Here is a 17,664-nt window from a genome sequence, read left to right as displayed (position 1 = left end):
GGAAACCTATGTAAGGAAAAGGCACCTAATACCTTGAAGTCCTTTTAAACAGGCCTCTGCCAGTGACTTTCTTTTGAAGCCAAGACGCAGAATTTGTTCATTTATTACTTTGGGGACTTCTTTCCCCTTTTCCTTTGCAAATACTGACAACATGAGAAAACCTTTGGTGTGGCGGGGTCCCAGCACAGGGCTAGATGTCCATGTAGCTCGGTTTCTGACATTATAGTTGAGAAAAGAAACCGGAGGGTTCTTGAGATGAATTAAAGTTGTTTTATTACAGACTACCAGGGAATAGATTTGAAAAGGCAGGAGACAAATCCCAAATTCTTTGTAGATTAAAAAACATCTGGTAATCAGTTTATATAATCCAAATATAAATGCTTTTAAGGGACAGAAGAAACAGCCCATGTGCCACCTGGGCCTCCTCATGGGTGCCTTCACTCTCTACAGTTCAGTCTTAGCTTCTTTCATTATACCTTGTCCCTTGAGTTGCCCTACTAGGGGCTGAATATTTAAAATTTACTAAAGTTTTGAGTGAGATTTGAGCAGGCCAATAAGGTATTACCTATATTTGTCCCTCAACACTATTCATAGCTTACTGTCAAACAGTAATTCCGTATTTCGGAAAATCCAATAAATTAGTAAAATCTTAAAGTTCATTGGTTAATTTTGCAAGACCGAGAATTCTAAGAATCAGAAGTGCTATTCAAACAATGTGGGACGCTTAAGGGTTCTACACTGGAAAAGCCATCGTGTGGCATTAAAACTGCAACACGGTGTAAACGTTTGATGCACTCAAACCTAAGCAAACATGAGCTGCATTAAAGCAACTGCACCCCAAAAATCTAACAAACTTCGGAACTCAAGTTCCTTACAAAAAAACCTGAAAACACCAGTTCAGGGCAACGAGCTCTTTCAAGCGAGTAGTTAGGTGGCCCTGAAAAGGGCCTTGGACATTGCTACAGAAAATTAGTTTGTGGGTGCCGACTTAACCGCCAAATCCGTAGAGAGTGCGTCCCTGGCGCTTGAGCGCGTAGACCACGTCCATGGCCGTGACAGTCTTGCGCTTGGCGTGCTCGGTATAGGTGACCGCGTCCCGAATTACGTTCTCCAGAAACACTTTCAGAACCCCGCGGGTCTCCTCATAAATAAGACCTGAGATGCGCTTTACTCCACCGCGACGAGCCAGGCGACGGATTGCAGGTTTTGTGATCCCTTGAATGTTATCCCGCAGGACTTTGCGGTGGCGCTTGGCGCCCCCTTTACCCAAGCCCTTCCCGCCTTTGCCACGTCCAGACATCACTAAGACTAGATGAGGTACTGTACTCACAAATAGGGAGAGCACACCGAAATTCCTATTTAAAATCCGGAAGCGGACCTTTTTGAAAACTACAAATGAGGGTGGGTAGGGGGTGGGGTTAGTTCGTAAGCTAATTTATTCCCGCCCACCATGCCCGAGAGTCAGTGGGGCGGAGCCGAAAAGAGAAGATTGCTTTGTCTGCTCATTCTCAGAATTCAGTTTAACACGTTCTGTTTAAGGGCATTTAAAAAAATTCTCTTGTTTATCAAGGGAATGAAATAATTGTGCCTATTAAGCCAGCATCTGTTTTTCAAGTTTGGATATTTAGGCCAAGTCATTAACCGAAATTATACATTGCCTCTCATTTTAAACGCATATCTGAAATGGAAACGAGTCCCTGGGTTCTCTCTAACCAGAGAAGCATTTTTTTTTTTTTTTTTTTTTGCGGTACACGGGCCTCTCACTGTTGTGGCCTCTCCCGTTTCGGAGCACAGGCTCCGTACGCGCAGGCCCAGCGGCCATGGCCCACGGACCCAGCCGCTCCGCGGCACGCGGCACCCTCTCGGACCGGGGCACGAACCGCGTCCCCCGCATCGGTAGGCGGACCCCCAACCACTGCGCCACCAGGGAAACCCGCAGAGAAGCATTTTTGTATACTTTAAATGAAGGTGAAATAGTTATGGTGGTAAACTTGTCTTAGGGAGCGAGGAAATTTCTGAAATCCATTGGGCAACAAGTCTTTCCCGCTGGCGTGTTTGTTTTTGGGAGGTATGACTCCATTGCTTGTGCCCTCAGTATTTGCTATCTTTCACCTTCTGACGTCCAGGACCGGTTTTGTGGCAGGTGTTTTCTTATTTTTACTTTGTTTTCTTCATTTGTAGAATGGAAATGTTAACCCCGACATCACAAAGGTGTTCTGAAAATCAAAAAGTAAATTTCTGGTCAAATGCTCAACACAGTCATTGAGGACTACTGTAATTACCTGCGGAAATTCCATCTTCATGCTCCAAAGATTGACTTTCTCGCCAATATTCTTAAATCTCTCAATCTGGTATTTTGCCATCTGGGCCTATGTTCAGTTGCTTTCCTAATCTCCATATCTTTTTGTGAGCAAACTTTTTATTTAAGAAGTCAGTGCTAAACTTACATCATTACATTTAAATTTATATAATTCCCCCAATTTAACCAGCAGTCTCCATTGCCATCTACACGCTCCGAACACAATTCCGCCTAAGACTGTATTGTCTGATAAAGTAGTCAGGAATAACTTTTGAGCCGTTATTATATATGATATATATAATATATTCATATATATATGAAAAAATATTTTTTTTGGAATGGGATTGATGTTGCTGAGGAGCTGAATTTTTAATTTTACTTAATTTTAATTAATTTAAATTTAAAGGCTGATACTCCATTTCAGTTATTGGAAATTTTTAGGTATGTTTGAACAACCTGGGCATGTGAACTTAATTTTAAACAATAAACTGTATGGAATTTAAATACAAATCATTTCCAGTAAAAAAATTAGTGTCAGATTGACTAAAATATAAACCCAATTTGGTAGATTTAGATTGAAAAAAAGAATGTAAGATATTGCATTAATAATATCTCTATATTTATTACATGTTGAAATGAACATATCTTGGATGTTTTGGGTTAAATGCAATGTATTATTTAAAATATTGCATCTCTTTGCTTTTTAAAATGTGGCTACTGAAAATTTTTTCATTAAATGTTTGCCTTGCATTGTTTTCTTTGGTCAGTGGTGCTCTAGAATTTTTCCTTTTTCCTCTGTTTCTTGATCTGTATCCAACCTTGCTATCATGGGCTTTGGAACACAGTGGACGTTCAAGGTATTTCTAAGAAACCCAATTACAGATACACGTCTCAACTAGAATGAAGCATTGCAAAAATAAATTAAAAAATAAAATCACGTTAGAGAACTAAGGCAGCCTTGTGGAATAAACCATTACTTATCAAGGCAAGAAAAGATGAATACTAGAAAAATTGTTGACCTTAGAATTCTTCAAGGGCAGAATATCAGGAAATGGAGAGTACCTGAAAATTTATGCTTATTTTTTTTTCCCCAAAAGTGTGTTTCTTGAGAGGGAACATTCAGAACTGATTATGAAAGCAATGAATGTTCTTTGATTGATAGATTGTTTGATAGATTGTGCACTCAGTGGTTTTATAAAACAAAAGAAGAAAATAAATCATTTAGTAGAAGTACAAAAGCGTTTCCTTAAAAGAAGGAAGGCCAGAAAACAATTTACTATTCCTGGAAAGTAGGTAAAGACTAAGAGAGAATGAGGTTAAAAAATCAGGTAAATTACTTTGGAGTCTAGAAAGAATAAAAAGTTAAAGTGTCCATTATTTGATGTATGAGTAAAATAAGAATGTCAAGGAGTTACACCATGGTGTGTCATAGAAATTTATCTTGAAAGTTTATATATATATTTATATACATACTTATGTGTGTGTGTGTGTATATATATATATATATATATTTCTTTTTTTTTTTTGGTAACGATTCACTGTGTTGATCTTGGGTGGCGTCAGCCTGCAGGATTTCAGTTCCTGGGCTAGAGACTGAAGTCAGGCCACGGTAGTGAGAGTGCTGAATCCTAGCCACCAGACCACCAGGGACAGTGGCCAGTGACAAGGCCCCTGGCCCCCTGGCTTTGCAGAAATGAATTCCCACAAAGAGATGGAAAGTAGTGAAACAACTAAAGTGTTTATGAGGAGGAAAAAGAGTACTTGTGAATAGTGTGGACTTAAAAAATTATTCACAACCTAAAAATTGAGAGTTATGTTTTATCCGGTGGAGATTTTTAGGACTTAAAAGCCTGGGAGGCCAGCATCTCAAGTAACCCTGAGAGAACTGCTCCTAGGAGGCTAGGGGAGAGCCAGGTTTTATAGACATTTTGCAACAAAGGGCAGGTAGTCAGGAACATCAAAAGATTATTGTTAATTAAAGGAAACTAGATATCTCAAATTAAGGAATTTAGCTCTTTTCTATGTATGGGAAGATGCAAGAGTCTGGGCTCACCGAACTCATTCCTTTGATATGCACCTCAGCTGTCTGGGGCCAGTATCCTGTATTTTCACATCCTGAGTTTCCTCAGGGCTCACTGTATGGAGTGGCTGCAGTCTGATGGCTGCTAGATGGCAGGTATTCTTTCCTTCCTAAGTTCCCTCAGGGCTCACCAGCTCACACTGGAGGGCTACAAGCTCTGCTGTGACATCCTTTGTTTACTGATATGGCAGGAAATATTCCATTTCTCAATAGGTACACCTGGGTGAACTCAGAATGTTGAGTGCTTGCAGTAGTTTAAATCACTTATATGGGGCATCTCTTCCAGGTTTCTTTTGACCAATCATCTTGCTTTTCTTGGTTCTAAGTCGTATTTGGATTATCTCAGGGTCCTGCCACGTGTGCTCCTGCATCTCTTAGCCAAGATGGATTCTAGCAAAGAGGCTTATGGGTAGGTTGACATCACTTACTATGGGGTGGTGCCCCCTCCTTATTTGACCTCCAAGGAGTGTTTCTGCGCATGTGTAGTCTGGAAGGTTTCCTTGACCTTGAGAATGAGGTATATGTGGTCTCTTTATCTTTTATCTGGGCACGACTCAGCTCCTCTCTGCTCCAGCTATTACCTTTGTCTTGGAGTATCTGGCCACAGGCGACAAACTCCAGCTGCTCAGCCTGGGGCTCATCTATCTCCTGCCTCAGTGTGAGAAAAATTGTCTGAGACTTGGAAGCAAGGAAAAAGGGAGGGGCCATGATGTCCAATATACAAGGTTATAGGCCACACAAGGATTCTATAAAAATGTACTTAGACCATCTAACTATTTACTATTGACTGTAGGTACCAAAATTAGTGAAGTTACTTAACTGGCAGAGAGGCAAATAATTTCTATCCAGTAGAAGATTTATGACCTATTGGATAATAAAATAATTTTATTTTAAACTAATTTAACAATCCTGTTCTAACATTTCTTTGTTACATTTTCTGTAAATATCCTAATTTCTTAAATGTTCTTTGAACATTTACCTGTTGGTTCATTTATTGAAAAGTGAAGTTCTTTGACACATTCTCATTTTTATTTGCTGAATCATGATTTTGCCTTTTTGAAAAAAAATGTAAGTGAGATATCATGTAATTGTGACTTGATTGGAAATAAAGGGGGATTTAGGAGAGGTGCTGGTTCTTTACACCTTTTCCTTTAGGCCCGGGAAATTGAACACTTGTCACTCAACATCATGGCAAATCATCATTGGTAAGCAGCATACAGGAAGGTGGAAATTTATAAGGCATGGGCTCACTGAGGATAAAGGAAAGGCTCTGGTCACTACAGAACAGCTCTGAAATCTGTTAAGATATATATAAATGTCAAATTAAGGTAAAGGAACCGACTGAATTTCATTTTGTTGTCATATGAGAACATAGTCTAAAAAGCCTGCCCAAGTGTTTTTTAGTTATTCTACGGGAAGGCGTTTCTGTTTAACTATTTATTAGGGTCTAATATCTGTGAAGTGTCTATGAATTTAGATGCTAATTTATAAGATATTGAAAATTTCAATGATTTTTGTCTATTAGAGGTGACTATTATCTCTTTCCAGTAGAAAAGATAACGTAAAGGTAATAATATAATTGTACCATAGGACAATAAACCTTTTCCATCTAAATTTGCTCGTTTGATTTTAATTCAATCTTCTTTCTTTTTCCCAGGTGGAGGGTGGGTGGTGGGTGGTCGAGAACTTTCCCGCTGTACATCTTGGTTCTCAGCTGGGACCCCTGTAACAAAACACAGATTAGCAAAGGAAAAATAAACAGGTTTATTAACATGTATATTTCATACATACAGTAGCAGAGACCCAGGAGAAAGTAATCCAAAGAGGTGGCTTATAACTCCAGCTTACATAGCATCTTCAACAAAGACTAGATTTGTAGAGAAATGACAGGACAAAGAAAAGCACTTTTAGGCTTCTAAGGGCAGCAAACTGTGAGAAGGTAAATATATGGGAGGAAACTAACAGCGAGGTTTGTTAAGAGTCCTCTGGAGCCTCTCTGGTCTGAACAGCCTGTGCAGTCTCCAGTACAGAATTTATATCCTGCTATAAGGCAGAAAAAAAAAGAGTAGAGAGAGGTTTTTCTTCCGATTGTTGTTTATTAACTGCCTAGGGAGGTAAAATAAGGAAAAGCATTACAACAGTTCTTATCGACAAAGTAGGTGGCTCTAAAAAGAGCCTTTTTCAGTTCAGAGTAAGCAATAGCCTTGGGTTACGCCCTCTCCCCGCGGATGCGGCGGGCGAGCTGGATGTCCTTGGGCATGATGGTGACGCGCTTGGCGTGGATAGCACACAGGTTGGTGTCCTCGAAGAGCCCCACCAGGTAGGCCTCGCACGCCTCCTGCAGCGCCATCACGGCCGAGCTCTGGAAGCGCAGGTCGGTCTTGAAGTCCTGCGCGATCTCGCGCACCAGGCGCTGGAACGGCAGCTTGCGGATCAGCAGCTCCGTGGACTTCTGGTAGCGGCGGATCTCGCGCAGGGCCACCGTGCCGGGCCGGTAGCGGTGCGGCTTCTTCACGCCGCCCGTGGCCGGCGCGCTCTTGCGGGCCGCCTTGGTGGCCAGCTGCTTGCGCGGGGCCTTGCCGCCGGTGGACTTGCGAGCGGTCTGCTTTGTACGAGCCATGACGATAACAGAAAAGGAAACTGGCTGGAGAGTAGTGTGGTGCTGGTGCCGGTTCTGACCTTATGTATGGGTGCAGATCAGTCTGATTCCTAGTTCCCGCGCTGTGATCTAATTGGTTCTCACGTTGCCTTTAGGAGAAATACGGTTGGATTCCATTAAAGATTAAATGAGTTATCGAAATTTTATTTCAAGTTTATAGTCCACTTTGAATTGAGTCCATAACAGTAAGGTTTCACTTAGTAGAGATTTTAGTGTACTTCATTCATTGAATTTTTCTGAAAGGAGAAACGACCTATGGACTAAACAATTCTCACTAATAATGCCGTCATTCGCAGAATTTAAAAAGCCCGCCCAGACATGTCATTGGTCAGCTATTCCTCCTTTGTTCTCTCATTTATTTTATTCATATTTTACTTTTTGACACCAAGTTCGTTTGACTATACATTATATGTAATAATGTATATACCTCGTGTACATGCAAAACCACCACTCAACATGAGGCATCATGGTCTGTATCCTGTCATTTACATACATATACGTTATCCAAACCTAAAAGCCCTAATTTATGTCCTGACACAGAATTCCCTTAACAGGGGTTCTTTATGTGAGTTTACAAACGTATTGCATCTTTTCAGTTAAAGGGATGGCAGAAAGCTAGTTTCATGAATTTTTCTAAGAATTTATGGTGCATAAAATGTGACCAACGGCTAACAATTTAGCCCCTTTGTGGCAAACATGGGAGCGGTTTCCCATTTTTAAACGCAAAACTTTTAACAGCCTAAAATAAACAAAATTAAGCGGAACTACACATTAAGACTTGAACACGTCTCCTACACTTACGAAGTATTTCAGCGCTTTCCGGGAGAAAAGTGGGTGGCTCTGAAAAGAGCCTTTGATTTTCGGAACGGGTACTGAAGAACTGCTAAACGTTTCACTTGCCCTTGGCCTTGTGGTGGCTCTCGGTCTTCTTAGGCAGCAGCACAGCCTGGATGTTGGGCAGGACGCCACCCTGAGCGATGGTCACGCGACCCAGAAGCTTGTTGAGCTCCTCGTCGTTGCGGATGGCCAGCTGCAGGTGGCGCGGGATGATACGCGTCTTCTTGTTGTCGCGGGCCGCGTTGCCCGCCAGCTCCAGGATCTCAGCCGTCAGGTACTCCAGCACCGCCGCCAGGTACACGGGGGCCCCGGCACCGACCCGCTCGGAGTAGTTGCCCTTTCGGAGCAGGCGGTGCACTCGGCCCACGGGAAACTGGAGCCCGGCTCGCGATGACCGGGTCTTAGCCTTGGCGCGAGCTTTGCCTCCTTGCTTCCCGCGCCCAGACATACTGAGTGCTAGCAGGGGAAAAACAGCCACAAGAAAAGCGAAAAAGAAATGTTCTATAAGGAGCAACAAGATGACAGTTATAGAGCTGGGTGGAATTGTCAAATGCGAGGTAGGATTGGTTAAAATCGTCTTTTTACTAGACAACCAATAAGAAAGGAGATGTGATGCAAGTAAATTTACATAATCTCGTCACTAACGCATTATCAAATCAGTTCTGGATATTCTTGAACACCTTATTTGCATAGGTCGCCTATAAAAGACGAGATTCTAGACGTAAGCAGGCATATGAGAATCATAGTTTAGTGTGCGTTTCGAATTCAGCAAGTATGCCTGAACCGGCTAAGTCTGCTCTTGCCCCGAAGAAGGGTTCCAAGAAGGCGGTGACGAAAGCCCAGAAGAAAGATGGTAAAAAGCGCAAGCGCAGCCGCAAGGAGAGCTATTCCGTGTATGTGTACAAGGTGCTGAAGCAGGTCCACCCGGACACCGGCATCTCGTCCAAGGCTATGGGCATCATGAATTCGTTTGTCAATGATATCTTCGAGCGCATTGCGGGCGAGGCGTCGCGCCTGGCGCATTATAACAAGCGCTCGACCATCACGTCCAGGGAGATCCAGACGGCCGTGCGCCTGCTGCTGCCCGGGGAGCTGGCCAAGCACGCTGTGTCTGAGGGCACCAAGGCTGTCACCAAGTACACCAGCTCCAAGTAAATGTTTATAGGTTCTGTTAAAACAAAGGCTCTTTTCAGAGCCACTTACATTTTCATGTGAGGAGTTGTGATTCCCTCTTGTTGCCCGTTTTGGGCATGTTATCTAAACGCAGTTAGATACTGGAGTTGGCTGAGTTGTTTCTGCAAATAAGCCTATGTATAGAGAAGCCCTTGTGCTTATTAAAACAGGCTCTTTCTGTTTCACCTCTTTCCCAAACCTTCCTATATTCTATACTAAAAAAGCCAAGAGTTTCTGTCCACCACGCCTTATTTTCAATTACGAAAGCAAGGGAGGCTGGCTGGGTGGGATTAGGAAAGGGAACTCTTCCATCCTAGCCATGGTTTGGCGCTCTGGTACCAGGAATTGGTTTCAGTTCCCAGCTTCCTCCGGCCCTTTCCCCAGAATGGATCCTACACTCCCAGAATCATGCCCCACCCCACAGAATTCAGAGCCTTACCTCCACCCGGCCTCCGCTCCAAACTTCGACATTCTAGTACCTCTGCCTTCTCCAGTGTGCCCAGACCCCTATATGTGGTCCAGTTTCAGTTGTTTCTGAAACACTTCAGCTCGGGTTTTGCTCTTCCTTCCAAAACCTGTGCAACTTTTATTAAATTATCTTTGTAAAAATAACCAAGAGTTTTCTCTTTTCCTGACTGGACACTGACTAATGCATGGTGTCAAGTCTCCCTTGATTTAAACCTTTTGCTTATTTCACTTCGTTTCAGCATCAGGCACTTTGATGATCATACATTTTCCTTACTCTCGATCTCGGAAGGGTTTATCACCATCAGTTCTCCCAGGTAGGTAAAGCATTTATTCCAGGAGACAAAAGAAGTGAGTCGAATTGGAGTGCAGCATGCAGGCCTTTGGGATCTGGAGCTTCATCTCCTAGCCTAACCATGTCTTCCTTTTTGGCTGATTCGGGACACATCATGAAAGATGAATAAGAAATGCACCAAGAAAAGGGATGTAGCCTAGTGCTGGGAGAGGAGGTAATTCATGCAAAAATACTTCCTAAAGTGTTGAGAAATCTGTACATGTGAAGTGTTTTTGAATTCTATCTAGACATCTTGGAAAGAAAATTGCATCAGAAGACATTGGTTGGAATTTGAGTTCTGTGAGGTAAATAATCTTTGGTTCTCACAGCCTCTGTTCCTTACTTTAAAAATGAGAATGTTGGGCTTCCCTGGTGGCGCAGTGGTTAGGAAATCCGCCTGCCAAATGCAGGGGACACGGGTTAGAGCCCTGGTCCGGGAAGATCTCACATGCCTCGGAGCAACTAAGCCAGTGTGCCACAACTACTGAGCCTGCGCTCTAGAGCCCGCGAGCCACAACTACTGAGCCCGTGTGTCACAACTACTAGAGCCCGTGCTCTGCAACAAGAAAATCCACCACAATAAGAGGCCCGCGCACCGCAACGAAGAGTAGTCCCCCTCGCCACAACCAGAGAAAAGCCCGCGTGCAGCGGTGAAGACCCAAAGCAGCCAAAAATAAAATAAAATAAATTTATTAAAAAAAAAAGAGAGAAAGAGAGAATGTTATAGGAGTTCCCAGGCTGTCCAATGGTTAGGTATCTGCGCTTCCAACTGCCTTGACCCCTGGTTCAATCCCTGGTCGGGGAATAAAGATCCCAGAAGCCGCGTGGTACGGCCAAAAACAAAACAAAAAACAAACAAAAAAGGATATTACTGAAACCAACTCATTGACAGTTTTGTCTAAACAAATGCAGTAGTTACAATGAAAGCAAACATTACAATTTGATTTGCAATTCATGAAGTTATTTATGGACATTATGAGGTAAATTTTCCCATTACTCCTACACTTTACATATAATGAAGACAAGCTTTTTGATATAGTATTATAATCAGAAGTAATAATACTATAATGAATGAACAAAGTGCTGCTCCATGAAATTAGACTTTCTGCTGTTAAAATCAGACACCCTAGACACACTAGCAGAAAAGGAAACATAGGGGACTTCCCTGGTGGCTCAGTGGTTAAGAATCCGCCTCTCACTGCAGGAGACACGGGTTTGAGCCCCGGTCCTGTAAGATCCTACACGGAGGAACCAAGCCCGTGCACCACAACTACTGAGCCTGAGCCTGAACTCTAGAGCCTGTGAGCCACAACTACCGAAACCTACGTGCTCTGCAACAAGAGAAGCCACCGCAATGAGAAGCCTGCGCACAGCAACAAAGCGTAGCCCCCGATCACCGCAACTAGAGAAAGCCCACGCGCAGCCCGCGGCAGCGAAGACCCAACGCAGCCAAAAGTAAATAAAAATTGAAGAAAAAAAATGAAACGTAAATTGCCTCTGTTAAAATTAAAACAATGTCAAAATTACGTGAGCCTGCAACTTTAGGAAGAATTTACTTCTATCTATAGTCATTTTTATATTTACACTTAAATTTAAACATATGTAGTTATAATCTTAAAGCTCATTGAATACATTAATCAATAATTCTTAAACGTGAGTACCTTTTCAATTGGTGGTCTGACAAATTATCACAAATACAGTGGCTTACAACAATACATTTATAATTTTATGGTTCTTTAGATCAATATTCTGAAATGAATTTCATTGAACTAAAATGGTGTCAGAGGGCTTGGGCCTAACAGTGGAAATCTGTTTCCTGTCTTTTCCAGCTCCTGGAGGATTTTCCTTGTTCCTTGGCTCACAGCCCTTTGCTAGATTTGAAAGCCAGCAGTATCTGGCCAAATTCTTCTCACATTGCCATCTCTGGTTCTGTACTCTGATTCCCTCTTCCATTGTTAAGGGCCCTTGTAATTATATTGGGTTCACTTGGATTATCTAGGATAATCCTATTTATTTATTTGACCAAGCACAGCATGCGGGATCTTAATTCCCCGAACAGGGATTGAACCCATGTCCCCTGCAGTGGAAGCACGGAGCCCTAACCGCTGGACCTCCAGGGAATTCCCTAGGATAATCCTATTTAAAGTCAGTGCCATCTGCCACCTTAATTCCCATTTGTTATGTATCCTAACATATTCACAGACTCCAGAGATTAAAAGGTAGACGTAAGTGGGGAGGCATCATTCTGCCTAGCACAGTAAGTGACAGTATTTTTAGAATTTAACAGAATGCTATATACTTTCTGTTCTGGTGGGAAGACGAACATATGGACACACTACTGTATGTAATTTCTTGGATTTCATATACTCCCCTAAAGCTCATATAGACCTGGTGTAGATGTTTACCTCTGGGACTACAGAAAGCAAAAATTGACTGTTTACAATAACATAAACTCTCAAATACAGCTATCTGTTATTTTTAGTTTTCATTCTTTTACATTAAAAAAATTTTTGCTTTTGTTCTTTATATGTATTGTTTGAATGTTTATGCATTTTTGGGTGTATGTTGTGTGTGCATATTTATGTGTTGTGTTGGGAATGGGAAGCCTGGTATTCATTAATTACACAAGATTATAGACTATTAGTACTTTTTTCCTACCAGGGTTGAAATCCTAAAAATATGTTGTAAATACATTCTTAGTATTTGTTCCATATGGGATGCCATTTATGGCAGTTTATAAACTTAAGCAGGTTTGTGATTATGAGAAAAGTGTCAATTTTCATGACTGTTATACATGTATACATAGGACAGAAGAGTGGTGGTATGAATTATTTTCACTTAAAAAGTTTTTTTTTTTTTCTGACTAGGGCAAAATAATCATAACATCCACCCTGAGAGAAAATAACATAATTTAAGGGAGAGGAGGCACCAAAATATTTTAAGGGTATTTCTTTCCTGAACTGCCAGTGGGTTCGGCAATGGTCTAACTTTTCATTAGCCAAACCTTGGAAAAATTCTCCTTACAATTAAATGGTCCTATCCTGGAACCAGTGATATTCGTTTTTCAATTTCTATGCACATTAACTGTGCTGCTCCCATTAATATAGAAAAGTTATATTGCTTTATTCAAATCGAATGCATGTACATATTCTTCTTACTACCACACAGCACTAACAAGGCATTGCCAAGGATTTAAGAGGATTTCTTAAATCCTCTTCACTTTTCATGGAGTCAGTTCGTAGAGCACACATCACAGCAGTTCAAATGATACTTACATGTCCACACTTGGCTAGCCTTGTAGCCAAAGTGAGCAGTGAAAGCAAGAGAAGGCTATGCTACCACTTACCTAGAAAGTAAATACATATTTTATTTTCATAACAATATGTTGTGTACTTCAAGTGTTAGCACCATACAGCAACAAGTTCGTTTCAATAAAATAAAATTGAGTCTATTATCGCAGTTATATTAGAGACGAATCATTACAGCTCCTGTGCTGAAAAAGTGGGTGGCTCTTAAAAGAGCCTTTGAGACTAACCACGAAAAGTACTTTTTTGTTGGGGTCACTTGGAGCTGGTGTACTTGGTGACAGCCTTGGTGCCCTCGGACACAGCGTGCTTGGCCAGCTCCCCAGGCAGCAGCAGGCGCACGGCCGTCTGGATCTCCCTGGACGTGATGGTCGAGCGCTTGTTGTAGTGCGCCAGGCGCGACGCCTCGCCCGCAATGCGCTCGAAGATGTCGTTGACGAAGGAGTTCATGATGCCCATGGCCTTGGACGAGATACCAGTGTCCGGGTGGACCTGCTTCAGGACCTTGTACACGTACACAGAATAGCTCTCCTTGCGGCTGCGCTTGCGCTTCTTGCCATCTTTCTTCTGGGCTTTGGTCACCGCTTTCTTGGAGCCTTTCTTCGGGGCGGGAACGGACTTGGCCGGCTCAGGCATGATGAACACCACGCCAAGTTAAAGAAAAAAGTATGTCGTGGAAACATCACTCAGGATATTTGTAGAGCTAGTATGCAAATATGGTATTTAAAACTTTACACTTTGATTGGATAAATTTTCCACGTTGTTCGGTGGTATGCAAATTATGTGACAGCAGGTCTCCTTTTTAATTGGTTGCAAGCTTTTAGACCCTTTTAACCAATCAAACAGTGTAATTTACAATTCGGCTTCGAAGTATAATTGCTTCTCATTTGTTAAGAAAATTTGTACTTTCGTTTCGCTGCTTCTTCGCTAAGCACCTTGATTAGATTGATGAGATGTCGGGACGCGGAAAACAAGGTGGGAAGGCTCGTGCCAAGGCTAAGACCCGTTCTTCTCGGGCTGGGCTTCAGTTTCCTGTGGGCCGAGTGCACCGCCTGCTCCGGAAGGGCAACTACGCCGAGCGGGTTGGGGCCGGCGCGCCGGTGTACCTGGCGGCGGTGCTGGAGTACCTGACTGCGGAGATCCTGGAGCTGGCGGGTAACGCGGCCCGCGATAACAAGAAGACGCGTATCATTCCGCGTCATTTGCAGCTGGCTATCCGCAACGACGAGGAGCTCAACAAGCTGCTGGGCAAAGTCACCATCGCTCAGGGCGGCGTCCTGCCCAACATCCAGGCCGTGCTGCTGCCTAAGAAGACTGAGAGCCACCACAAGGCTAAGGGCAAGTAAACTGCAGTATTCAAATTCTTGATCTTTGAGGAATCAATCTTAACCAAAGGCTCTTTTCAGAGCCACCCACGTATTCATTAAAAGGGCTTACATTTTCCTTATTTAAGCAGGTTGTTGAAAATGATTCTCATCACATTTTGTCAACTTAGAAGATGTATTTTCTATGAAATGCAAACTAATCATACTCTTTAAAGTAATCAAAGTACTCTTTAGCTAAGTAAAAATGATATAGAGAGACCTTGTATCACAAGTAATGAAGTCCATCAATGCTGCAAGTCCTCAGTTGTTAACCCTCAGAAAAAGATAATGGTACAATAATACTTGGTAAATGTTGAAAGTTTAGGTGCAAATCTAGTTGGTGACCTACAAGATCATTTAAACCACTCCTTTAGTACTATCTCATGTTGAAACGAATTGTTTTGCATCCTAATGGGACAAGTTGATCTGTAATTCATACTTGTTTTTAATAGCCAGTCTCAACTCTACTGAGCTGGGCCCTAATTAATTGTAAATACTGGGCCCCAGGGACAGCGTCCCTCCTTCCTGACCACCCCCTCGTTGGAGTGCCGAGGCCAGTCAGCCCCCAGCTCTGGCGGCTCAGCGTCCCCTCGGAAGTGACTGCGAGTCAAGCTCCCCACCGGCCCCCTCCCCCCTGGTCTCCCTCCCGCCAGGGCCGCTTCGTGCGCGGTGCCGGTCGACCCCTCCTCAGGGTGGAGGAGACCCGGGCCGACTCCGCTCCACTGACCTACCGCTGCCCGACTGGGACGTGGCCGAACAGCCGGACACAATGAGAAGCTGACAGTCTGCAACCCGGAAGAGAGTCCTCACCAGAAGGCGATGATCCCGGCACCTAGATCTCAGACTTCCAGCCTCCAGGACTGAGAAATACATTTCTGTTGTTTACAAGCCCCCACCCCGTCCCGTTTATGGTACTTTGTGACAACAACCCAAACTGACTTAGCACTCTTTTTTTCAAGTACATCGAAGAATTTGTGGAGCCCATCCATTTTATGATACAATTTCCCAAATAACCAATATGCTCTCTATACACTCTGATTTGTCAACATTTGTATTTATCAAAATTGTTATTAAAAAATAACATATTATTATTTTTTCCTAATAAATTGTTTCCAATACAAAAAAAAAAAAGAATACAATACTGCATAGCCTGGAGCTAGAATTTGTTTAGGCAGAGCTTAACAAAGGCTTCAGCATGACTTTACGGGACATACTTGTGTACCATTTACAAGTTTTGAGTTTTTCTTAACACCATTTTACACGAAGCTCAGTTGACATTGTGAAACGTAGTGGGGTGTTTTTATGTGAGAATGTTATAGTTAGTGAAAAGTAAACATTTGTTAATATAATAGCAAGCATGAAATTAATCAGAGTTAATGGTTTTAGTGCATTCCGAAAATCTCCAAGAATTGAGGCCTGTGCAGGTTTGGGGTTGCTACCTGCCTCAGAAAGCAGAGGGTTTGTCTTCTGGGAGGACAAAGTCGTCCTCTCCTCTGATAAAACCTCTCACACAGCTGGCTTTGGCATCTTCCATGAAGAGGACTTCAGAGATGGAGGACTCACGCAGCTGGGCTTTCATTTGAGGTAGAGAGAGAAGACTGTGGTTATAACCACAGTCTTCTGTCCAGAGTGGGGTGTAGTTACCTCCAGAACTTTTCACTGTTAACCCAGTCTGGGATTCATGGTAGTCATACAAGTAGATTCCTTAATAGTAAATAATAATAATAGTTTCCAAAAAGTTTTATTTCTTTCTCCTTTCCTGTCTCCCCTCCCTCTCTTTTTGAATATGGCCCTAAAGAACCCTCAGACATATGATAAGATCACAAGGTATATAGGTGTAAATTCTTTAGTTTTTGTAAAATCTGAAAGTTACATATATCTTTAAAACACAATGCATCTTAATAGTAGAGATTCCTTTCTCCTCCTGTGGCCACAGCTCTTACCCCAAGCCAGAAAACTGACACTGGTGCATGATAGCTTGGAATGCAGTGCAAGGGCTCATCATAAGACTTAAGGGCAAGCCACGTTAAGTCTTATGGGGAAGGTAGAGGAGGATGTATTCAGGGGGCTGGAGTTCTGCTTTCATATGATCTCTGGACCCCTAAACTGATGGTTCTCAATTCTATCAGACCCAACACTCTTTCTATAACAAATACTGTAACTACCCCCTTTACTATCCTGAAATGAAATTCATAGATAATATAATCTATCAAAACACGACTTACCTGTAATATAAAAGGGGAAATAAAAGGAAAGTATTTTGTTATTTTAAAAAATCTCTAAGAGTTTAAAAAGAGAAAACAAGAAATTGACGTAAAATTAGCCTTACTACATTTGAATGAGGGTATAAAAATCTCTTGGCCAATCACATCCAACACGCCTTTTCAAAAAGTTGATCAAAAGAAAGCCAGTTTCAGGTACCAAAGTTTAAAAATTTTATTCTGCAAACAAGATTAAGCATTGTAATAATTTGTGTTAAGTTCTGCGGAGAAAAGCCAAAGAACATTGTAAAGAAACAGCATAAGGAAGATAAAGGTGAGAAAGGGTTGAAAACAGCCATTCAAAGGGAGGCTGATGTCGGAGAGTGAACCTCGCTACCAATACCTTCACTGCGAGCCGCAAGGAACAAATGCCTTGTCCAATCAAAATGGAACTCTTTATATACACCAGTGGGGAGGGGGGGGCGGGCGGCAGGCTTTCATTTTTCCACCAGCTAGCTGCTTTCGGGAAATCTGTCATGGCTCGTACTAAGCAGACCGCTCGCAAGTCCACCGGCGGCAAGGCACCGCGCAAGCAGCTGGCCACCAAGGCGGCCCGCAAGAGCGCGCCGGCCACGGGCGGCGTGAAGAAGCCGCACCGCTACCGGCCCGGCACGGTGGCCCTGCGCGAGATCCGCCGCTACCAGAAGTCCACGGAGCTGCTGATCCGCAAGCTGCCGTTCCAGCGCCTGGTGCGCGAGATCGCGCAGGACTTCAAGACCGACCTGCGCTTCCAGAGCTCGGCCGTGATGGCGCTGCAGGAGGCGTGCGAGGCCTACCTGGTGGGGCTCTTCGAGGACACCAACCTGTGTGCCATCCACGCCAAGCGCGTCACCATCATGCCCAAGGACATCCAGCTCGCCCGTCGCATCCGCGGGGAAAGGGCGTAG

General features: G+C 43.1%; 7 protein-coding genes across 7 annotated transcripts; 3 read left to right on the top strand and 4 right to left on the bottom strand.

The window, feature by feature from the left end:
* Positions 1–271: 271 nt before the first annotated feature.
* Positions 272–1,317, bottom strand: LOC137232991 (histone H4). Its single transcript, XM_067755799.1, has one exon. The coding sequence runs from the start codon at positions 1,298–1,300 to the stop codon at positions 989–991; it is 312 nt and encodes a 103-aa protein (XP_067611900.1). The 5' UTR covers positions 1,301–1,317; the 3' UTR covers positions 272–988.
* A 4,831-nt stretch (positions 1,318–6,148) lies between these two features.
* On the bottom strand, positions 6,149–7,026 carry LOC137231676 (histone H3.1). Its single transcript, XM_067752197.1, has one exon. It carries the CDS (start codon positions 6,997–6,999, stop codon positions 6,589–6,591), a length of 411 nt encoding a protein of 136 aa, XP_067608298.1. The 5' UTR covers positions 7,000–7,026; the 3' UTR covers positions 6,149–6,588.
* Positions 7,027–7,930: 904 nt separating this feature from the next.
* Positions 7,931–8,445, bottom strand: LOC137231678 (histone H2A type 1-B). The gene has a single exon (XM_067752200.1). The coding sequence runs from the start codon at positions 8,321–8,323 to the stop codon at positions 7,931–7,933; it is 393 nt and encodes a 130-aa protein (XP_067608301.1). The 5' UTR covers positions 8,324–8,445.
* Positions 8,446–8,547: 102 nt separating this feature from the next.
* On the top strand, positions 8,548–9,077 carry LOC137231680 (histone H2B type 1-C/E/F/G/I-like). Its single transcript, XM_067752202.1, has one exon. The coding sequence runs from the start codon at positions 8,650–8,652 to the stop codon at positions 9,028–9,030; it is 381 nt and encodes a 126-aa protein (XP_067608303.1). The 5' UTR covers positions 8,548–8,649; the 3' UTR covers positions 9,031–9,077.
* A 3,885-nt stretch (positions 9,078–12,962) lies between these two features.
* On the bottom strand, positions 12,963–13,942 carry LOC137231672 (histone H2B type 1-C/E/F/G/I-like). The gene has a single exon (XM_067752195.1). The coding sequence runs from the start codon at positions 13,786–13,788 to the stop codon at positions 13,408–13,410; it is 381 nt and encodes a 126-aa protein (XP_067608296.1). The 5' UTR covers positions 13,789–13,942; the 3' UTR covers positions 12,963–13,407.
* Positions 13,943–14,039: 97 nt separating this feature from the next.
* On the top strand, positions 14,040–14,599 carry LOC137231671 (histone H2A type 1). The gene has a single exon (XM_067752194.1). The coding sequence runs from the start codon at positions 14,106–14,108 to the stop codon at positions 14,496–14,498; it is 393 nt and encodes a 130-aa protein (XP_067608295.1). The 5' UTR covers positions 14,040–14,105; the 3' UTR covers positions 14,499–14,599.
* A 2,654-nt stretch (positions 14,600–17,253) lies between these two features.
* LOC137231677 (histone H3.1) lies at positions 17,254–17,664 on the top strand. The gene has a single exon (XM_067752198.1). The coding sequence runs from the start codon at positions 17,254–17,256 to the stop codon at positions 17,662–17,664; it is 411 nt and encodes a 136-aa protein (XP_067608299.1).

Source organism: Pseudorca crassidens, chromosome 10 (assembly GCF_039906515.1).
Source record: "Pseudorca crassidens isolate mPseCra1 chromosome 10, mPseCra1.hap1, whole genome shotgun sequence".
In the NCBI taxonomy this organism is placed as follows: Eukaryota; Metazoa; Chordata; class Mammalia; order Artiodactyla; family Delphinidae; genus Pseudorca; species Pseudorca crassidens.
The sequence above is the reverse complement of the archived record's forward strand: the minus strand, read 5'-3'. Positions and strand labels throughout refer to the sequence as shown.